This window comes from Lipophrys pholis (assembly GCF_963383615.2).
Source record: "Lipophrys pholis genome assembly, chromosome: 3".
Classification (NCBI taxonomy): domain Eukaryota; kingdom Metazoa; phylum Chordata; class Actinopteri; order Blenniiformes; family Blenniidae; genus Lipophrys; species Lipophrys pholis.
Window position 1 is genome coordinate 30,435,245 of NC_137627.1, and position 18,606 is coordinate 30,453,850.

At 40.6% G+C, this 18,606-nt stretch overlaps 1 protein-coding gene across 2 annotated transcripts in view; it reads left to right on the plus strand.

Moving 5' to 3' along the window:
• The window catches only part of gab2 (GRB2-associated binding protein 2), a 42,537-nt gene that overhangs the window by 17,188 nt on the left and 6,743 nt on the right, over positions 1-18,606 (plus strand). For both annotated transcript variants that reach the window (XM_080459470.1, XM_080459471.1), the window contains exons 2-3: positions 4,651-4,951; positions 16,809-17,037. In XM_080459470.1, the coding sequence (XP_080315596.1) occupies positions 4,651-4,951; positions 16,809-17,037 (530 nt within the window). The remainder of the gene's footprint in view (positions 1-4,650; positions 4,952-16,808; positions 17,038-18,606) is intronic.

Below are 18,606 nucleotides of genomic sequence, written 5' to 3' on the forward strand. Positions count from 1 at the left end.
GAATTAAAAGCAGCTTGTTTTCTCAACAACATGCAAATGTCTATTTTTAGAAGGAGGAGGCCTCCTTGATGAATTGTCTTTTCTCTGCTGGTTGAGAGCTGTCCTGGGTTATTTTGATGGCCACAAGCTAAAACATTTTTTTTTAAATGGCAGGAATAAGGCAGCTGGGGTCACAGCAACCTCTTAAAACCGGGCAGCACTCCAGGTCTCAATTAAGTGATGTTCTCTTTTTTTCCAGAAAAGGCCAAAATATTCAAATGGGGGGTGGAGGAGTGTCGCAGTGATTTCTCTCGCTCTCGCTCTCTCTCTTGTTTCAAATGAAAAGAAATATGTCATGCGTGGGTTTATTGTTGTGGAGGCGTGTTGTGGTTACATCATAGTATTTCTATGAAATGAGGAAGTTCACGCCTGATTGGAAACACTTAGAGTATCGGATTACTTCTTAGGAACTTTTCAAGTTAACTTTCACCTTTGTGTCCGTATTGTTAAACCTTCATAGTAACATGTGAGAAGTGACTTTATACGTGGTTTTCACACTGCTGCACAGCTCATCAGATAGTGCTGATTAAACCTATTATTTGTTTTCACGCTTTTTTTTTTCTACCCCCTTGTTGCTTCCTGACACTGGGCTTGGCTTACTATCGCCACCATTAAGGCCATATTGCCTGCAGCTTTTATCAGTGTATCAGTCGGACAGAAAGTAAAATGAAAAGCCTTATGTTCCAATACCTCAGTAGTACTTCAGTCTACACACTGAAGATAAGATCGCTGTCTGTACTTCCTGGAAGAAAAAAGAAAGCGAGAAAAGTGGGGTTTGCGTAACAGCAATAGTACTGGCAACATATTAAAATAACTCGAGTGTGATTTCTCTATGCGGCACAACTGATCTTGTATCAAAATAATACCAAAAATAAGCCGGATGTGGCATTATTCTACTTCACAACTCCTCAGTGTTTTTGAGGGAAAGGCAAGTAAAGACAAAAGAGAAGGAAACAGTTCAGCACTCGCACGTAAGGAAATGGTTCACTGAGCTATGCAAGCAGGACACATGTTGCACAGCATGAAAAAAAGTACCTTGTACATTTCATCCTAGATAAATAGTGTGACTGTTTTCAGATGTGTAACCTGTTGATTGATGACTTGCATGAGGTTTATCTTTTCTTACAAAAAGGCCTTAGTTCCACATTTCCGCATCATAGTAAAAATCTGATCATTATTGGTGCCCATTTAGTTTCTTTACAATTTAAAAATAAAAAAAGTTAAATAAAATAAAGTCCCAGTAATGTGTGAATAAAAAATAGAAAACATAAGACAGAAAACATTGGGTTTGGGATTTTTCTTTAAAGCAGCTTAGGGTCTGTTTACACAGCAAGCAGTCAATTTCTTGCATTTCTGGTGTCAACAACGATGCTTGGGTTTTTCTTTTCTTTTCTTTTCGAGAAACTGAACCCAAAGTGGAACTTTTTCAAAATGCTCAAGCTCCACCGCCATGTAACCTGGCAAAAACAAGACTTCCTGGAAACGTTCAAGGCCAGTCTCCTTGTAGACGGAAAAATGCTGCTACTGCTAACGCACCCCATGGCCGTAGTAAATAGTTCTTCAGCACATGTGCAAGTAGATGAACAATAACAACAATGGTGGCCTCCAGCATGTCATGACTCCCATTTCATATTGGCGTTTTATTGTTGGGAGTCACCTGGAATAGCATTTAATTCGTCTGTCCGTACAAATGCTGTGGAATCTCCATTATTAATGTTTATAAGGTATTGTTCGCTGCACCCATGTGTGTATGGTTTTCATTGTAAAAAAGACAAACGGCACCACCTTGTGGCCTGGCATGTTATTTACGTTGTTTTCCACGTTCCTGTCGTTGCCATATAAACGGAAATCCTTTTCAGAAAGTTGTTCTGTAAATTTGAAACTTCTCTGAACCTAAAATGGCGCATTTTCACTTTGTTGTCGTGTAAACGGTGCCTTAGAGGGACGACTATAGACTGGATTAATGAATTGAGTGTGAATGTTTTTTGATGAACATGTATCCGTGTTAGAAAAGGGGAATCTTGTCTGCAAATAAAGATGCTAACTGTTACTTTACAGTCGTTGAAATTGTTTTGCGTGTGAAGCCTTCAAAAATACTTCACATCTAAATTTAGGTGGAAGCATTGAGAGCAGACAGCCTTGTTTAGAGGTACACAGAGATACCTGATTATCTCTGAAGTCCCCCTTTTCTTCAGCCTGTGTTTAGTCTGATTCTTTGTTGTGACTGGAGCTTCATGAGGGCCCAACAGAAAAAGACTCACTCACTGTGTCGACATGAAAGGCTCATTCTCACTTTTACTGGAGACTTAACAGAGCATTTTATTTAGTAGAGCAAGACAGATTGTAGCCTGAAAATAGTCTTTTCTTGTATGTAAAGTACAATATTACATGTGACGATCTTTCTGTATATTGCAAAAATTATTTGATTTTGGATACATACAAACACTTGTATAGCTGATGTTATCTGTTTTTTGATATTTGTTCTTTCAAATAACAGTGCTTATTCTCTTGCCTCTTATTTACTGGACTAGCAGTAAATAACGGGCAAGTCTTCTGCGATAAATGTGCATTTGGTCTGTTATGAAAGCCAAACGTTTGAAAAATCCAGGGATAGTTTTTGAAACTGGAAAATTTACTTTAAAAAAAAACCATTGCAATAAGATGAAACCATCTCTAAAATAACATCTTAGTTATTCTAAATTACTGTGTTTGTGGTTGTCTGAGCTGGATAAAATATGGTGGAAGATGGATGAATGTTACAATTGTGTGACACCTTTTTAGATTTCGTGTGTGGGTGAATGGTTGTACTGCAGAAGGCCTGGAGGCCAATGTCATGGAAAATTTCTCTGATTTCAAGGTAGTGTTGAAATTCCCAACATCATAAACTGTGTAGGAGTTATTATTGTGAGAATTACACATGCCAAACCCCAGGACTGTGTAGGAATCATCAATCTTTAAATCTCACAATATTTATGTTTAACGCCCAAACAATCCCACTTTGACCGTTTCCACAGATTTTCACCTGTGAGCTCAATCTAAAGAAAAAAAAAAAGTACAATAATTAATAGTTGCGGGTAACGGCACACTAAATCTAATTTTGTCAGTTCCACCTCATAAATCTCCCACTATACCTTTAACCTCTGGTGTAAAAAATGTAATTCCTTCTCACAGAGTGTAGCCCTGACAACCCAGCTGTGTCAAAGCCATTATGACGTATTGTTAATCAAATTATATGGCAAACAATTAGCAGAAGAAGCAATATACATTTTCCGCTGCTCCGGTATAGGAGCATGCATGGAATGGGTGTTGTTCTTCAGTAGATTTTTCTAAAGCGGCAGGTTATTTCTTTTGTGTGTATTCTCTCCTCTATCTTTCTGGTTTCTGGGTTATTCTGCAGCATCTTCAGTTCAGCATCCACATTCAGATTGTAGCCTCGGTGACCTGTCTGTTATCTGAACCGCTAGAGGTGTGACAGCTGATGGAGCTCGATTGTGTGTTGCAGTGTCTCCCAGTGCCCTATCGTAAGCCACAACCGTGTGACGGATGACCAATATGCACAGAAGCAAGGCAGCTATTTCAGCAGTCATTAAGTTTACCTCCTCATCTCAGAGTTAATGGCTTCCCTAAATAGAAAACTTAGCATTCATAGTTCCAGTGGGGGGGATGTATGTATGTGTGTGTGTCTCTCTCTGTCTCTCTGTCGCGGAAGTGTCTGTGTGGATGGAGAGAGAGGAGGACTGCAGGATCCTGTGTATCAGCAGCCTGCATGTGAGACATTGCCTGGCGGAAGTGCATCACTGGCAGATGTCCAAAAGCCCCCCCCCCCCTTTTTTTTTTCTTCCTGGTCTATCTTCCTCTTTTGTCTCCGAGCACAGAGAACACACAGTCCCGTTGGACAGTTGCTGGAAAACCATATGGAGCAGTTGTATTGAAGGCCACTGTTCTTCCTGTCTGCATTTCCATTAGACAAACACAACAATGGGATTGTTTTGAATCCACCGTGTTTGATTGTGGTTCTCGAAGCGCTTGCCTGTTAAATGTGGGGATTGTTGATGTCTGTTGCCTTTCACGTGCGTTATGACAAAGGTGGTTTATTTACACTCGGACAGAAGTTACAGTGTTGTGCTCATATGGAGATCATCCTGTAACGTGATTGGCCCGCAGTGGCATCATTCGGCGCTTCTTGAGGTTGGGAGGAGCCTCCAGTGTTTTAATGAAGTCGACATGGAGGAGCTCTGCTTTTCTGAGCTCAAGGAGGGATATCAACACAGGAAATACGTTGGGACGGAATAAACACCTGCTGCCTCTCTTGCCCGCCCATGGCCTCATACACATGCAACCCCCCCCCCCCCCCCCCCCCCCCCCCCCCCCACACACACACACTTTTGCCTCTAAAATCAGTTGGATCGGCAGTTGACAACACAACTTAAGTCCAGTTGTTGAATTTGTGGCAGCGCATACTGTAAGAACTCAAAGTATCTCTCTTAAATCATTTATATGATGTTTCATGAGGAAATAATCAAATACTGTTATAAATGAGTGTTGATACATAGTAAACACTGACCGCGCTGTGTGTTTGTGTCGTGTTCTTACTGGTATATCTCTTTCCAGGCTTGGAAGAAACGCTGGTTTATACTTCGGAGTGGCCGCATGAGTGGAGACCCCGATGTCCTAGAGTACTACAAGAACGACCACTCGAAGAAGCCCATCCGGGTCATCGACCTGCACTGCTGTGAGCAGGTGGACGCTGGCCTGACGTTCAAGAGGAAGGAGTTCCAGGACAGCTTCGTCTTCGACATCAAGACCTCGGACCGCACTTTTTATCTGGTAGCCGAAACCGAGGAGGAGATGAACAAGTGGGTCCGCTCTATCTGCCAGCTGTGCGGTTTCAACCAGTCGGACGACAGCAACGGTACGAAATACTGTCGTCTCTTTTATTTTTTTCCTTGTTTCTTTTGATCTTTTGGGTTGAAGGAGTCTTATGAGTTAAATCACTTTGTGTGAGTCCTTTGTTCTTTGAGGTTTCTGGCCTCTGTTGACCAACCATATGTGATCAAAGCAGATGGAGGGGGTTGGTAATTGCGGACAGACGAGGGGTTGGTGGAGGCGTATGAAAATCTGATAAAACGGCGATTATTAAATGGTGGGTACGGCTAATATTTATTGCTTTAAAACATCTGTTGAGTTGAGATAGTTAAATGAAAGGTGGGAGTTCTCCTTTACTTCCTCTATCTTAGTTTTTTGGTCCAGTCATCTATTCAAACAGCTTTAATCATTACTTAGGGAAAATGCATTTTATCCCCGTTCTGCTCTTAATTTTTTGGGAGTCACTTAAAGCGGGTAGCTTGCTTGTCTCAATTTTTCAAGGGAGGTTTTTCCAAACCTCCAGATCACCCTTGGTCCTCAATCAAACTGCACCTGAAGACAGTGCACATGTTAAAGGTTATCAATGTCTGGGTTTGAGATAATTCTGGAGTCTGAAAAAATTTATCCTTAAAGAAACACACCAATTTATATAGATGTGTCCATTCACTACAAATGGCACCATACACTTGTTTTTAGGATGGTTCACCCTTCATTCTACAGTCCAGATTTAAACCCAAGTCCCAAAAACTCAAGGTCAAGACTCAACTCATAGTTATCAATAAAATATTAAAATCCCCTCTGGAACTCACTGGAAGCTAATACAGAGGAATGAGATTCTGTGAACTGCTGTATGCTGCAATATCTGGATATGAAAGTCTGTTGTATTTTTGTAGCTAAACCCTGAACCACCTATGGGCATATACATGCACACTAATGGTTGATTTCAGTAATTATATTTTATAGAGGCCACAGAGTTTAAGTTTAAGTGTGTTTTTTGGGGGGGGATTTTGCTTGTTCTCATGCTCTGATTTAACCCACCGTCAAAAAACGTGTTCGAGGAAATTTTGTAAATTGAATTGCCTGTAGGTGATTGTGGGTGCGTGTGACTGTCTCTGGTCTGTGATGGACTGGTGACCTGGTCATAGTTTACCATGCCTTCACCAATGATCAGCTAAATACATAATCACTAAAGACACATTTATACAGCCAGTTCAAATTATCTTTTTGTTACTGTGTCATACTGTCATACGTCCTTTACGTTTGGATCAAGGTTATACCTCCAGTGGCGGTAGATACCAACAGTTCACGTCAACAATGATTATAAAATTATTCACTCTGAATTGAGTATGGAAGGAACGCTTCATATGTGTGTTGAACTCTCAGCATAGATGAGCTTTAATTTGAATTGCAATGTATAGGAGATGCATGGATGGTGTTTCTATGAGGCTTGGTTACAGTAGGAAGTCCAGGCTTGGTAGAGTCAATCATAAGGTTGCATGTTCGATTCACCATCACCTTGTCTGTCCACATGTCAAAGTGTCCATGAGCAAGATGCTAAACCCCAAAGCTCTCAATTAATGCATTGAGCTCCTTGCATGGCAGCCACCTCCGTTGGTCTATGAATGGGTGAACATGATTACACATGTAACGCACTTTGGAGGCTGCTCAAGCAGCAGTAATGCAGTATATAAGTGAAATCCATTTACGATAAAGACTAGCTGCAACTTAGCACAGTAACTAGTTGAGACTCTGTACAATTACTGTACATCTGTCCCATTTAGGCTGTTTGTCTGACTCTTTTGACATAGTAAAGACTCAAATTTGATTACTTTGTTTATCTACTGAGCTCTCTACTTGTTTAGCACCATTATTATCATTTATCTTAATTTTTTGGAATATGTAATACTGTGGTGTGTGGCAGCTATTCTTTTGGCGGGCTCATTGAGCAGTATAGAACCTCTTTTTCCTAAACTCTACAAATTAAACAAATGTATCCACAGCCGTTTTGTGCAGTCATCATCCCGTCATATTCTCGGGGCTAACCATCCAGATTGCCTCCATTCTGTTTTTGTTTTCCTGCCATCTGGCAGCTGGTGGACGTTAATCTTTGTGCACATGGTTGATCATCTGTAACATACAATATGTCCAGGTGTGGAATAAAAAAAAAATAAAAAAAAAACTGCTGTGGAGAGCGTAATAATCCTCGCATCACGAGGAGATCCCCATAGTCTGTGCTCAGTAATTAGCAGGGTCCTGTTATAAATCTCAGCCCATATCAACTGAGGCCAGTAGGGTGTGGCTGGGAGAAAAGGTGGGAGGGTGGAGGGAAAAGAAAGGGCTTATGTCACGACAGCTGCATTGGTCATCACACTCCCCTTAGTGTAAACATCAGGCTTCTTGTTTTTGGCCATGAAGTCAGTTTTCACTGAAGTGTTCCTCCCCCTGGGAAATTTTTATCTGAAGCCGCGGGTGCCTTGACCATCCAAATGCATTTTCATACTTTATTTTAGTAGGCTGCAAATTACGTTATGTAAGTTATACTGCACTAGGATGCGCAAGCATCTTCTCCGAAAGACAACTTCTTCTAAGGATTATTTGTTTTATTTTTGGCTACACACACCAAACCTAACAACACGTTTTGATGCTGGGAACAATCATAAGAGATGTTCACTTCTTAAAGTAGTTTGTATGTTCCTCAAAGGAAAGAAAAGCATGTAATCACATCAAACGCTTTTCTTTTGATTTTTAAGTCCATCAATCCTTCTTTTCCGTTTTTTTATTTTTTCTGTTTCAATATTTCTCGCCCACTCCCTCACATGCTGTCGTCTGTGTGGAAGTGGAAACAAACGCTCACCTCCTCTCGGCTCTTTTCATCAGCACTGGCCCACTGTGTGAAAATACCAAGCAACACAAGCACTCCACTCAACAAAGGATCAGGTTACAGTTCTGAAACTGCTTGTACAATAATCCCCACATGTATTTTCTATTTTTGCATCAGCTAGTGTTACTTATAGTTACTCTTAGATTTTCTTATTTTTAAACCAAGTGAAATGATGGATCTGTTCGATCGTCTTATCTAGACCAGAGACAATGGTGAATATATTACCTTATTGACTGCAGTTATTACATTTTCATAGCTTTTTATATTGCTGCTTCAATAATATAATACCAACCAGTAATGTAAAAACATCTTCAGTTATTGGTAAAATGTTATTGCTCGACTTTGACGCTGAGTACACAACAAAGTTTTCAGTTGCGTTTTGCGCGTCTTTTTATACAACAGTGCTCAGAGCCACTGAAAACTCAACGTTTTGAAAACGCTCTGACTCCGTTGTCGTGTAAATGGGTTAAAATGACACTTTCTGGAAATGCTTCGGCTATGTCTCCATGTAGACGGCAGAAACTCTGCTGCAGCACATGCACACAATGGCCGTAGTAATCAGTTCTTCTGCGTGAGAAGATGGGCAATAACAACAATGGCCTCTTCCAGAATGTCATGACTCCCAGTCCAGATTCGCCTGAGACTTAGTAGTTTTATAGTCGACGGTCACCTAGACTAGCAATCCAACCATTTGTCATCTGTCCTTTCGAAAGGCTGTGTACTCCCATTGTTAATGTTTATACACATGCATATTGAACATGTTGTTCTCTGCATGCATGTGTATGTGGTGTCATTGCAAAAGCAAACGGCACCCACTAGTGGATATTGTTTTTAAAACGTTGCCGTTTTCTCAAACAAAAACACAAAAATGATGTGTTTTCCCTTGGAACGTTTTCATGTAAACGGGACCTCATTTTATTATGTTTCAAATAGCAGAAGTTGCATGAAACAACCATGAATATCAACAATATGTATATTCCAAAAGAAAATTGTGGTAATAATTTTGCAAAATTTTATTCATAATTATTTCTTGCCTCAAAGCTATTTATCAAACGAGTTTACATTAGTGAGTGAAATGAAAAGAGGCTTTAGCCATTTAGTTTTTTTTGCTGTGGGGAGATTCTCATCATAAGCTATTGCCCTCTTGAACCAGCAGAAAGCATCTTCCAAAAAAAAGTGCCTCAAATCTGAAGGTTGTGTGGGTGAGAATGTCTGAATTTCAGTAAAAAAAAGAAGTGTGGAGAGCAGCACAGTGTAGACACAACCTGATGACTTCCTGCCTACATCAGTCTTCCTCGCGCTACATCTCTGATCGTCTATCTCCTGTGAACATGCAGTACTTATACAGTCTCAACACATTAACTGTTGTTTAATACGTCGATTCTTTATCTGTTTTTCCATGAAAACAGAGAAGAGACTCAAACACATGAGTGGTAAAACCCCCATTTCACCAAGAATTTGTGACACGTCATTAAATGTACATCAGAATAGAATGAAATAGTTTGCAGAGCTCCTAAATCTGTATTTTACTCATAAATAACATTTTATTGTTTCATGAATACAGCATGAGGCAAGAATGTCTCGTTTTTTGTTTCATGCAGGATTGTAGTGGCTATAACTTTGTTGGCTTATTCTTCCCTCTTATGATTGCTTCTTTATTGTTAAAAAAAAAATCAATTCAACACAGAAGTTATTTGGCGGTTGTCAAATATGTGGTGTGGGGTTTAACTCTGTCCTGCTTAAAAATATGCCAGGCTATACCTGGAAAAGGGTTTGTGGAGATCAATGACAGATTTTGATAATCCTGATCTCGGAGGTCTTTTCCATTTTGCCTCAGAGCCTTTTAAATGTGCTTTGTCTGAGCTGATGGTGGTATTTTTGGATCGTGTTCATAAGTGGACTGTCCTTAGCATGATGTAGCTTTAATTTACATTTCTGTGCTGTCGCTTCTCAGACATTGAATTCTAGTGTTCTATAATAGCATTTGCAAAATCTTTGGAACTTTTACAAATTTAACATTGAGGAACATTTTTCTGGAATTGTTCATCAATTTTTGAATGCAGTTTGTTGCCCAGTAGTGAACTTCGTCCATCTTTGTATCTGAGAAGCTCAGCCTCTCTGAAATGCTTCTTTTATACCCAATTACGACTGACCTAATGTTAATTGACCATAATTGGTCTGTTTCAAATTTGTGCCACCAGCTTTCCCAGCTTTTTGTCACCCTCTGTTCAAACTCTGAGATGTTTTGCTGCCACCATATTAAAAACAATAATTTTTTTTTCTTTCATGGAAAATATCTCTGTTTGATCATCTGATATGTCCTGCTGGGACTACAATATTGTTTTATGAAGTTTTGCAAATCATTGTGTTATGGGTTAATTTAGATTTAACTCAGCCTGACAATTTTTCTTGAGTTGAGGTTTCATGTTTTTGTCATTCTCACAGTCTGGTGCTAAGTGGTGCCACCATAATAATAATAATTACCAAGTATGTGGAAGACTAGTGGAGTCGTACAACTGGATGCACCCGATATGAGCCAGGGTGTCATCGGACAGTCCGGGAATTCCCTCTTCTAAAAAAGACAAACAGAAGCCGGTTCCTCTTGTGGAAATTACATAAGCTGATTGAGACAACAGACACAAATACTAGACGTTCCAGAAAGCATGTTTGCGTTCATGCAGAGACCTGCACAACCAGACTCCAGCCTATCGGGCACAGCATCTGCGATGCTGCTGTCTCTTTCCACACTGTGCACAGCATCACATTTGCAGCTGAACTGCGGCTGCAGGGCCTGCTGGCTGTCTGAAACAGTGGTGCATGGGTTTAACTAGGCTTATCCAGACAACAGCACATCTAAAGTGGTAAGGTGTTTGTGCAGCTCAGGGGGTTTTTGTCGGGATATTTTGCAGTGTCGGTTAAACCGGCGCCCTGATCCGAGCGTCAGTCAGGGTTGGCCTCCTGTGCAAGTTGTAATCAGTTTATCCTTACACAACTCTCTCTCCATCATTCCTGTCTGGCATTGCAACCTGCTTCTCTCTCAGGAGCCAATTTGAAGTGTGATTTTTGGAAATGTTTTGGTTTATCTGGGTATTGTAAGAAAGCAAACAGAGCTGCGGCATGAAGGAGCTGCTGTTAAATTTAGGAGATATCATTAGTAGCTTATCTGACGTTAAGCTTTTGTTCTCTGTTTATTCATGCTTTTAATGCAGGGGTGTCAAACACAAGGCCCATGGGCCAAAACTGGCCCCCAAGAAGCTCCAATCCGGCGGCCAAACCAACAACAAAATTATAATATATTCTAAGCAAACATTGAGTTTTTTGGAAACATTTCAAGCTGAGATATCTGTGATGGAGCCTTGAAAGATGGCAAACTAGCATTAGCCTCAAAGCCATGCTCACAGGGTGAGTTTGTAAAGACAAGCATAATGTTGGACAGTTCACTACATTTTGCAACAAAAGGTCTTTTTAAAATTGATTTTATGTTAAGATTGTTGTCAAATATAGACATTTTCATCACATGTACTCTGCACCACAACAACAAAAAAAACCATTAAAGTTTGAGATATTATGGCACCATTTTACTGGTCCAGCCCACTCGAGTGGAAATTGGACTGCATGTGGCCCCTGAACTGAAATGGGTTTGACGCCCCTGCTTTAACTACTTGACTGCTTGACCCCTGCTCGGACTTGATTGCATTCACTCAAATTTTTGAAAGGAAATGTTAATTTCAAACAAAAACATGCTGAGAGATACTATGAAACAAACAATGGAAGCCTATTTGGAATGCTTGCTAAGTAAAGACACTCGTAGATGTGCAAATATAGATCTGTCTCTCTCTCGATTGGTTTCTTGCTCTCTGTACAATGCATGTCTAACCCACCCCCCCCTCGCAAAGTGCCCTTCATCTGCATTGATTTTTGTTGAAATAATGAGACTCCACGGCACACGAGAGGTCGGGTTTCTGCTGCCACAGTCTGAGGACAGTTTTTTGTAAGCTGCCACTGCTGAGCAGCGTCTGAGTCATTGCTGGAAACCGGCAGACTGGAGAGTCTGCAGCATACACCCATAGCCAAATCCAATAAAGGAAGGAGGTTGGCATTTTGGACCTGTTTAGATTGAGATGTGAAACAGCATGTTGGGGCAGAGCGAAATGTTTAGGTTTCATGTTGCATTTGAACTCCAAAGCTGGCTGGATGGATATGGAGCTACAGTTACTCGTTTAATGTTGAATTTCTTTCAAGCGTTTGAAAAATGTGGGCATCGGGGATTAGTAACCAGACAACGCAGCACCTCTTATTTCCTCACAAAATGACATGTTTTTCCTCCACTGGCAGTCTGTTGATGGTGATGCTGCCGTTATCAGATACTCATGGCTGGGTGCACAACATGTGTCTGCATCCAGGGAGACCCACCCCCGAGCACAATCTAATGAATGGAACATCATCTCGTCAATCACGGGCTTTGTTCTGCTCTCTGCCAGCTGTTTGAACCCACAAGCAAGGATAATCTCAACTAAAAGATGAAGGCTTTTTTTTTTTTTAAGTTGTCAGCAGTCCTATTCTTTTGTTGTCGTTATGGTTGTTTTGTATTTGGCAGATCAACGTGAAAATTGGTTTTGTTTTTTCCTTTGTATTTTAGTCAGGTTTTTAATGAATAGTTTGGTTAAGTGTGCCGTTGTTTTTCAAATTAGCTGCTAACATGCTTTGGTCAGTAGGTGTAGAATATATTTTGAGTTATTTGGTCTGAGTTTTGTAAGTAACTTGGAAACTTCCTCATTTTGGTCTTTTTTTAAAAAGATTTATTTTTATCAGCAAAATCGGACTCAACACCAGCTGCAAAAGAGGAAGCTCCTTGAAAAAATAGTGACATATTTTCACTCTGTTTTGCCAAAACCAGTTACAATTTAACTGTCAGTTTTCAGACATAAACTTCCCCTTGAAAAACAGCTATTTTACCTCTACCAGAAGCATCCCAGCAGCTCTGAAGGTAATGAAGTGAAAATTATTTTCGAATTTCGAACACTTTTGGATTGGTTTCAGGATTCACTGTAGATATTTAGACTACTTCTTGAAAATCAACTCTCATGACTGCTTGCTTGAAAAAGGTTTCTTTACATGTTTTGAATCCTATTTTGTTTGTTTTCATCTTTAACCTTCTAATTGATCAATTTTGATTCATTAAAAAAAAGTTATTTTCAAGACATATAACCTTTAAGATATTTGGTAATACTTTATGATTTCCCAAAAACAACTAAAATAAACAGAAGTGAATGAAATGAGAACTGACCGTCAGTGCTTAGCAAATCCTGTAAGCGCTGACGGAAACACCGCGTTTAAGTGGTAGCTCAGTTACTGACTGCCTCTTGGTTAAATTATTTATACATGTTGTTAAAAGCATGTACCATATTCACACTGTCTGGTTGCTTTTTGTATTTGTTTTCATTCTTTAAAGCTACTGTGTGTATTATTTGTTTAAAGTATATGAATATGAGCAATTTGGGGCTCTGTCTTGCTCAAGAACAGTTCAACATGTGGACAGGAATCAAATCTGCAACCTCCCAATTGAGAGATGCCACTCTACCAACCGACACACATCTGCCCCAGCCCACTAACCAACTTGCCTCCAACTGTTTTGTCTTGCAATACAAAATTTCACAACAAGATGGTGTATTGAGTGACTGAAAGAAATCCAGATTTACTGTTAAACGTCAGAAAATCTGCCAAAAAATGTCTCTCTGATCCATTTTGGGAAGGAAATGCATTCCCCCCCCCCCAATTTTTTTTTTTAAATTTAACATTTAGCCCGACTATAAAGTCGATTGGGTCATATAATCTTCAGTCTTTTAGCTGATTGATCGGACCAGTGTTTTGAGACAAACTGATGTCGCAGTGTGGTCGCGTTGCGGTGCTCACATGATGCTCCGGAGCAGGCTCGGGGAGTAATGTGATCAGGGAGTGCTCCTGTGTGCTTGTTCTGCTCACTCCTCCGAGGTGCTTTCAAAGGACAATGAAGCAGCCCTGTAACTGTGTCCACTACATCATCATCATCATCAGCAGCATCATCGTCATCCAGCAGAGCAGGGAGGATGCCATTTTTCCCACTTCTCATAGTGTTCCACTCTCTTAAGTGCTAACAACTCTCCTTGGTATCTGTCGAGCCCCTTCTCTGCAGCAACATGGCATCTTCTTTATCCTTTTATGTCATTCATGGAGAGTTCCCAACCTCCCCCGCTAGTTCGACTCGTGCCCTCCTGGGAACACACACACGCAGTTACTTTATGGACTTGAGCTTCACATCCATTTAGCACAACAGATACTGCACCACCTATATCCCTGGACAGATGTACTGAATTTGTAACATTCTCTGTAGCAGTTTGAACTGTGAGCCTATATTTTATAGTGCAATCTCCCATGAAACCATTAAGAAAATTGCATTTTTTTTTCCACAAAGGGGAGGGTTGACAGTGAGCACCTTAAATGATTATCCCTGATGCAATATTTGAAGCTTACGGTTGAAATGCTGATAAGTATAATGCAGCAAAAAAAACTGAAATGCCTCGTCTTCCTTTCACCTTAACGGGTCAAGTGCTATTTTTCTATTTTTACGCATAACTTCAGATTAGATTATTATGCGTCCTCTTCTAAATCTGGCCGGATGGGGAGGAAATGAGCATCCCACAAAGGCTTTCTTGTCATGAGTGATCCAGCACGGGTCTAATTTTGGCCCCCCAAGACTGGCCACAAGCTTCTATTAGATTATGGCCGCAGAGCCAGTGAGACACTAGGTGATGTATTATAGAAGATAATTGGAAAATTGCTCATGAACTTAGAAGCTCTTTGACCCAAAATAGCTAAAAAGGATCCTTTATTAATAATAGTCGGTGTTGATAGTTTGATGCTGAGGAATGTCAAGGACAGGGGTCTTTTTTTTTCTACCTTGATTTTTAATGTTGGTGCAAAAATAAATTTCAGTAGCGCACTTTTAATAATCATCCATTTTGTTTTACTCAAGCCAGTCCTTCCTAATTTTACTCTATATAGTTTCTCTATAGTACAGAGACACTTGTTATAATGTTGTGAGATGTTTATTACGCAATAGACGCGATATTACTATGAGCATCTGGAGGAAAGTTTCAGAGTTGCTGTGTTTTGGGGTTTGCCCCCCCCCCCCACCTCCACACACACACACACACACTCTATTTCTGTAATGTGGTTCTACTGAGTCAATGGAATGGCTTCCCAGTGGCCACATACATCATCAGACCCATTAGTGTCAGTGATGAGCCATGTAGACTCCTCCATCAGCACACAGGACCCCCATTACTCATTTTGTTCTGATTCTGACAGTGGTGTGTAATCCAAAATTATTCAGAGCGCACTGAAAACTGAAAAATTCTTTGATTTAGATTAACAGGACGAGAGTTTTCATTGAAGGTTCTTGTTTGACCCACATCAGATCCATCAGGCCTGCTTGTGTTTTCCAAAGCAACTCTCCTCTGCGGCGCATGGGGGAGGAACTGTCTTTCGACAACCAATCAATATATCTGCCCATATTAGCAGGACTAGTGTGCGGCTGCAGTGGAAGAAAGCTTTTACAAAGCTTTTTGTGGAGAAGGGAGATGATGCCTAACCAGCCTAGGGAGAGTGGAATCACTCCGAACAATGCTGTAATTGAGGATTGCTCGGGTGGGGGTGGGGGGGACCCTTCCTCTGTTCCTGTGCGGCTAGGCATCTCGCTAGTGTCCACTGGCCTGGAGACGACCCCCCCCCCCCCACACACACACACACACACACACACACACCTCAGGCATGGATGTGACCTCATTCAGCAAACAGGGACTTCAGAGTACCACCATCCTCCCCTCCCACCCTATGACTGCTGCACATGCTCACACAACACATTTTGTTTGTGTTTTCCAGCCCGATTATGACTCACAGAGCATTGCCTTCTCAATACAGGCAGTGTCACCCGTTACATGGCATTCTTTGTCGAGGTCTGACAAAGATGGAGACAAAAATAGTGTGCTACTTCTCAGATTGTCAAGGAATATAAACAAAGTGTTTAGATCTTGTGTCTCATATTTAATGTGTGTTGGTTAAAATTTGGAAAAACATCAATTCTTCCACTTTTGATGTTCTTGTAAACATGGTTCTTTTTTTCTTCTTGCTGTTCGCAACTTTAACATTGATAGATGAAACAATAAAAGTGGGGGGGGAAATGCATTAATAAATCATATTCTTCTTACATAGGCTCCTGCATTTACTGGAGTGAAAGAGAGAAAGATTGGTTTCAACAGCAGCTGAGTTTTTTTTTTTTTTTTTTTTTTTTTCCCCCTCCCTTTCAGCTGCTGTTGCACACAGCAACATGGGTCGATGGAGCACTGGGCCGCCCACCATCTACTCCCACAGCTCAGTGTACACCTCCTCATTTTGGCCTCATGCCCAGGCTATTTCCAGCATTCCCATCTCAGATTTGTCTTTTCTTTGTTGTTCTTTCAATGGAAATATCAGGGATGTCACAGAGAAACAATAAGACTGTAGGCTCATGTTGTTCACACAGTCCCAGTGTGCAAAAAAATGATGGGCTCAATAAAATCAAATAACGCGCACTGACCTCGGTCAGAAAGGATAACTCTGATCATGTGCTTTTCAACCACTTGCACTCTGCAGCCCAAAAAGCAGGAGGATACTGTTTACTCTCTTCCCCCTAGACCGATCCCTCTTCTCTATTGATTAGAGTGCAGGCTGAAAGCTACTGACTACAAGACTGCTAGAACATACGAGGCAAGGTCGTGTAAAGACCTGTAATCCTCTAATGAACTACACGCCGCATTTTTAATTCAGAGATTGAGAAAACAAAGAGGGAAATATTTCCAGGGTGATTTCTGTTACTTGGAATTTGGATGGAATGTCTACTCCTTAGAAAATCAGCTTGAGATTACTTTAAAAAAAAAAAAAAAAAAGAAAGTAGAAAGCTGTTGCACTTTAAATAATCAATTCCTCCCATTTCTCCTGTCTGCAGATGGCAGGTTACACCAAATGCCTCGTTCTGTCGGAGCAGATGTCACCGGTTCGAAGGCTCCCCTGTCCGGGGAGCGCAAGTCGTCTGCCCCCATCCACTCCAGCCAGCCAGTGCTCTTCACCTTCGATGTGCCTGTGCGCCACTCGCACCACAGCGCTCTGTCCAACAGCGCGCCCCAGGACTACCTCCTCCTCCACCAGTGCATGAGCAGGAAGACGGAGAGTGCACGGTAAAGGTCACGACCCCCGGGCGTCCTGTGTCGGTTTCCTGTTTTCTGTTAACGTGGGTCAACATACAGGTTTATGGTGCTTCCTCCGCTTTGAATCCCCCCCAAGGATTCAAGTTAATTTCATACAAGAGGAGTGGTTCAGCTGCTGTGTGTGTGTTGATGTGATAGACAAGACTTATCATCAAATTGAGCGAATACTCTAAAATTTAGGACAGAAAAAAGATAATCTTGTAGAAGAATGCCATAAAGAAATTAGCTTTTTGTTATTTAACCCTCTTATCATTAGATTAAATGGATTAATTAGATTTTATAGCTGCAAAATGGTCATAAAATTAGTGACTGCTCCAAGATAAATTAAATATTTTCAATATCTGTTATGTTGACAATGTTTGACAGCTTGGTGTTTCCCCTCTGTGATTGAATGATTGTACTGCAAAAGTCTTGGCCATCGTAAGGTTCAAAAGCTTCACTTCTCTTGTTTTCTGGTAGTTTCTGAAATGTTCTAGTATTGTATCGTCTCCAGGTTTATATCAATGTTGTCATGCAAAACCCTGTCAACTGTGACAATACTGATGTATATAAAAATACAGTAATAGACCATAATAGTAATAATACAGTGATGGACCATTTCTGCTATATTTTATATCATAACAAACTGTAAATTATTTGAGTCCTGTTTGTCAATTAAAGACTGTTAAGGTTTTTACAAAATGCTGCAAATTAAAGATATTTCACAACATTAGAAAAGCAGTATTGTTAGTCGGACATTACCACAACGCAGCTAATTGTTAGAACACAACTTAAACAAAAGTACCTAAGATGTGTGGCTCCATGTTGAGTAACTGTACATCTATGGACACGAATGCCTGTCTCAGCTATATGCTAAGGAGGAGAACAAAGAGTTCCAGCTCTTATGTAAAACGCACTCCTGAGTTTTCCATTAACATTCACCTCGCCTCCTGCTGCCATCGTCCCAGTTTCTAAAAATCAAAAAGGCGACTTTAATAATGATGCCATTCAGCAGATACCCGACACAGTAGATGATCAATAAGGTTGATGCAGCAATTCATCATTCCTATAGGTTCAGACTCGCCCGGGGTAGAACCGCCCTCTCAGCCACATGATTTGAACATAAATCTGCTGTATTGGACCCCTGTGAAACCCAGGAAATCAAACCTCACAATCCATCTCATCAGCTTTATGCAGATATTTCTGTCACTGGCTTCTGCTTTAGCGAGTTTGCTAATTAAGACGGGCATCTGGTGGGTAGGCTATGATTCATATCAGAAGGAAACACAATGGACCCAGTGACCAGTGGAATGAATTAATCAATGTAAGACTAAAACATCCCATGAAGCTATAATGGTAGAAGGTAAAGGAATTAAGGAAAGTATTGATTCATGTTGAAATCCATAAGACGCACAAGGAAGGTTGACGAAACAGTCTATTTGATATAAAAAGGATTGAAACAGCTGCCAATATCAACTGTCCAGTTATTATTCATCATATAGATTTAACATGTAGCTGATGTACGATCTTGTCGAAAGAGATTTATCATGTATTGTCCCT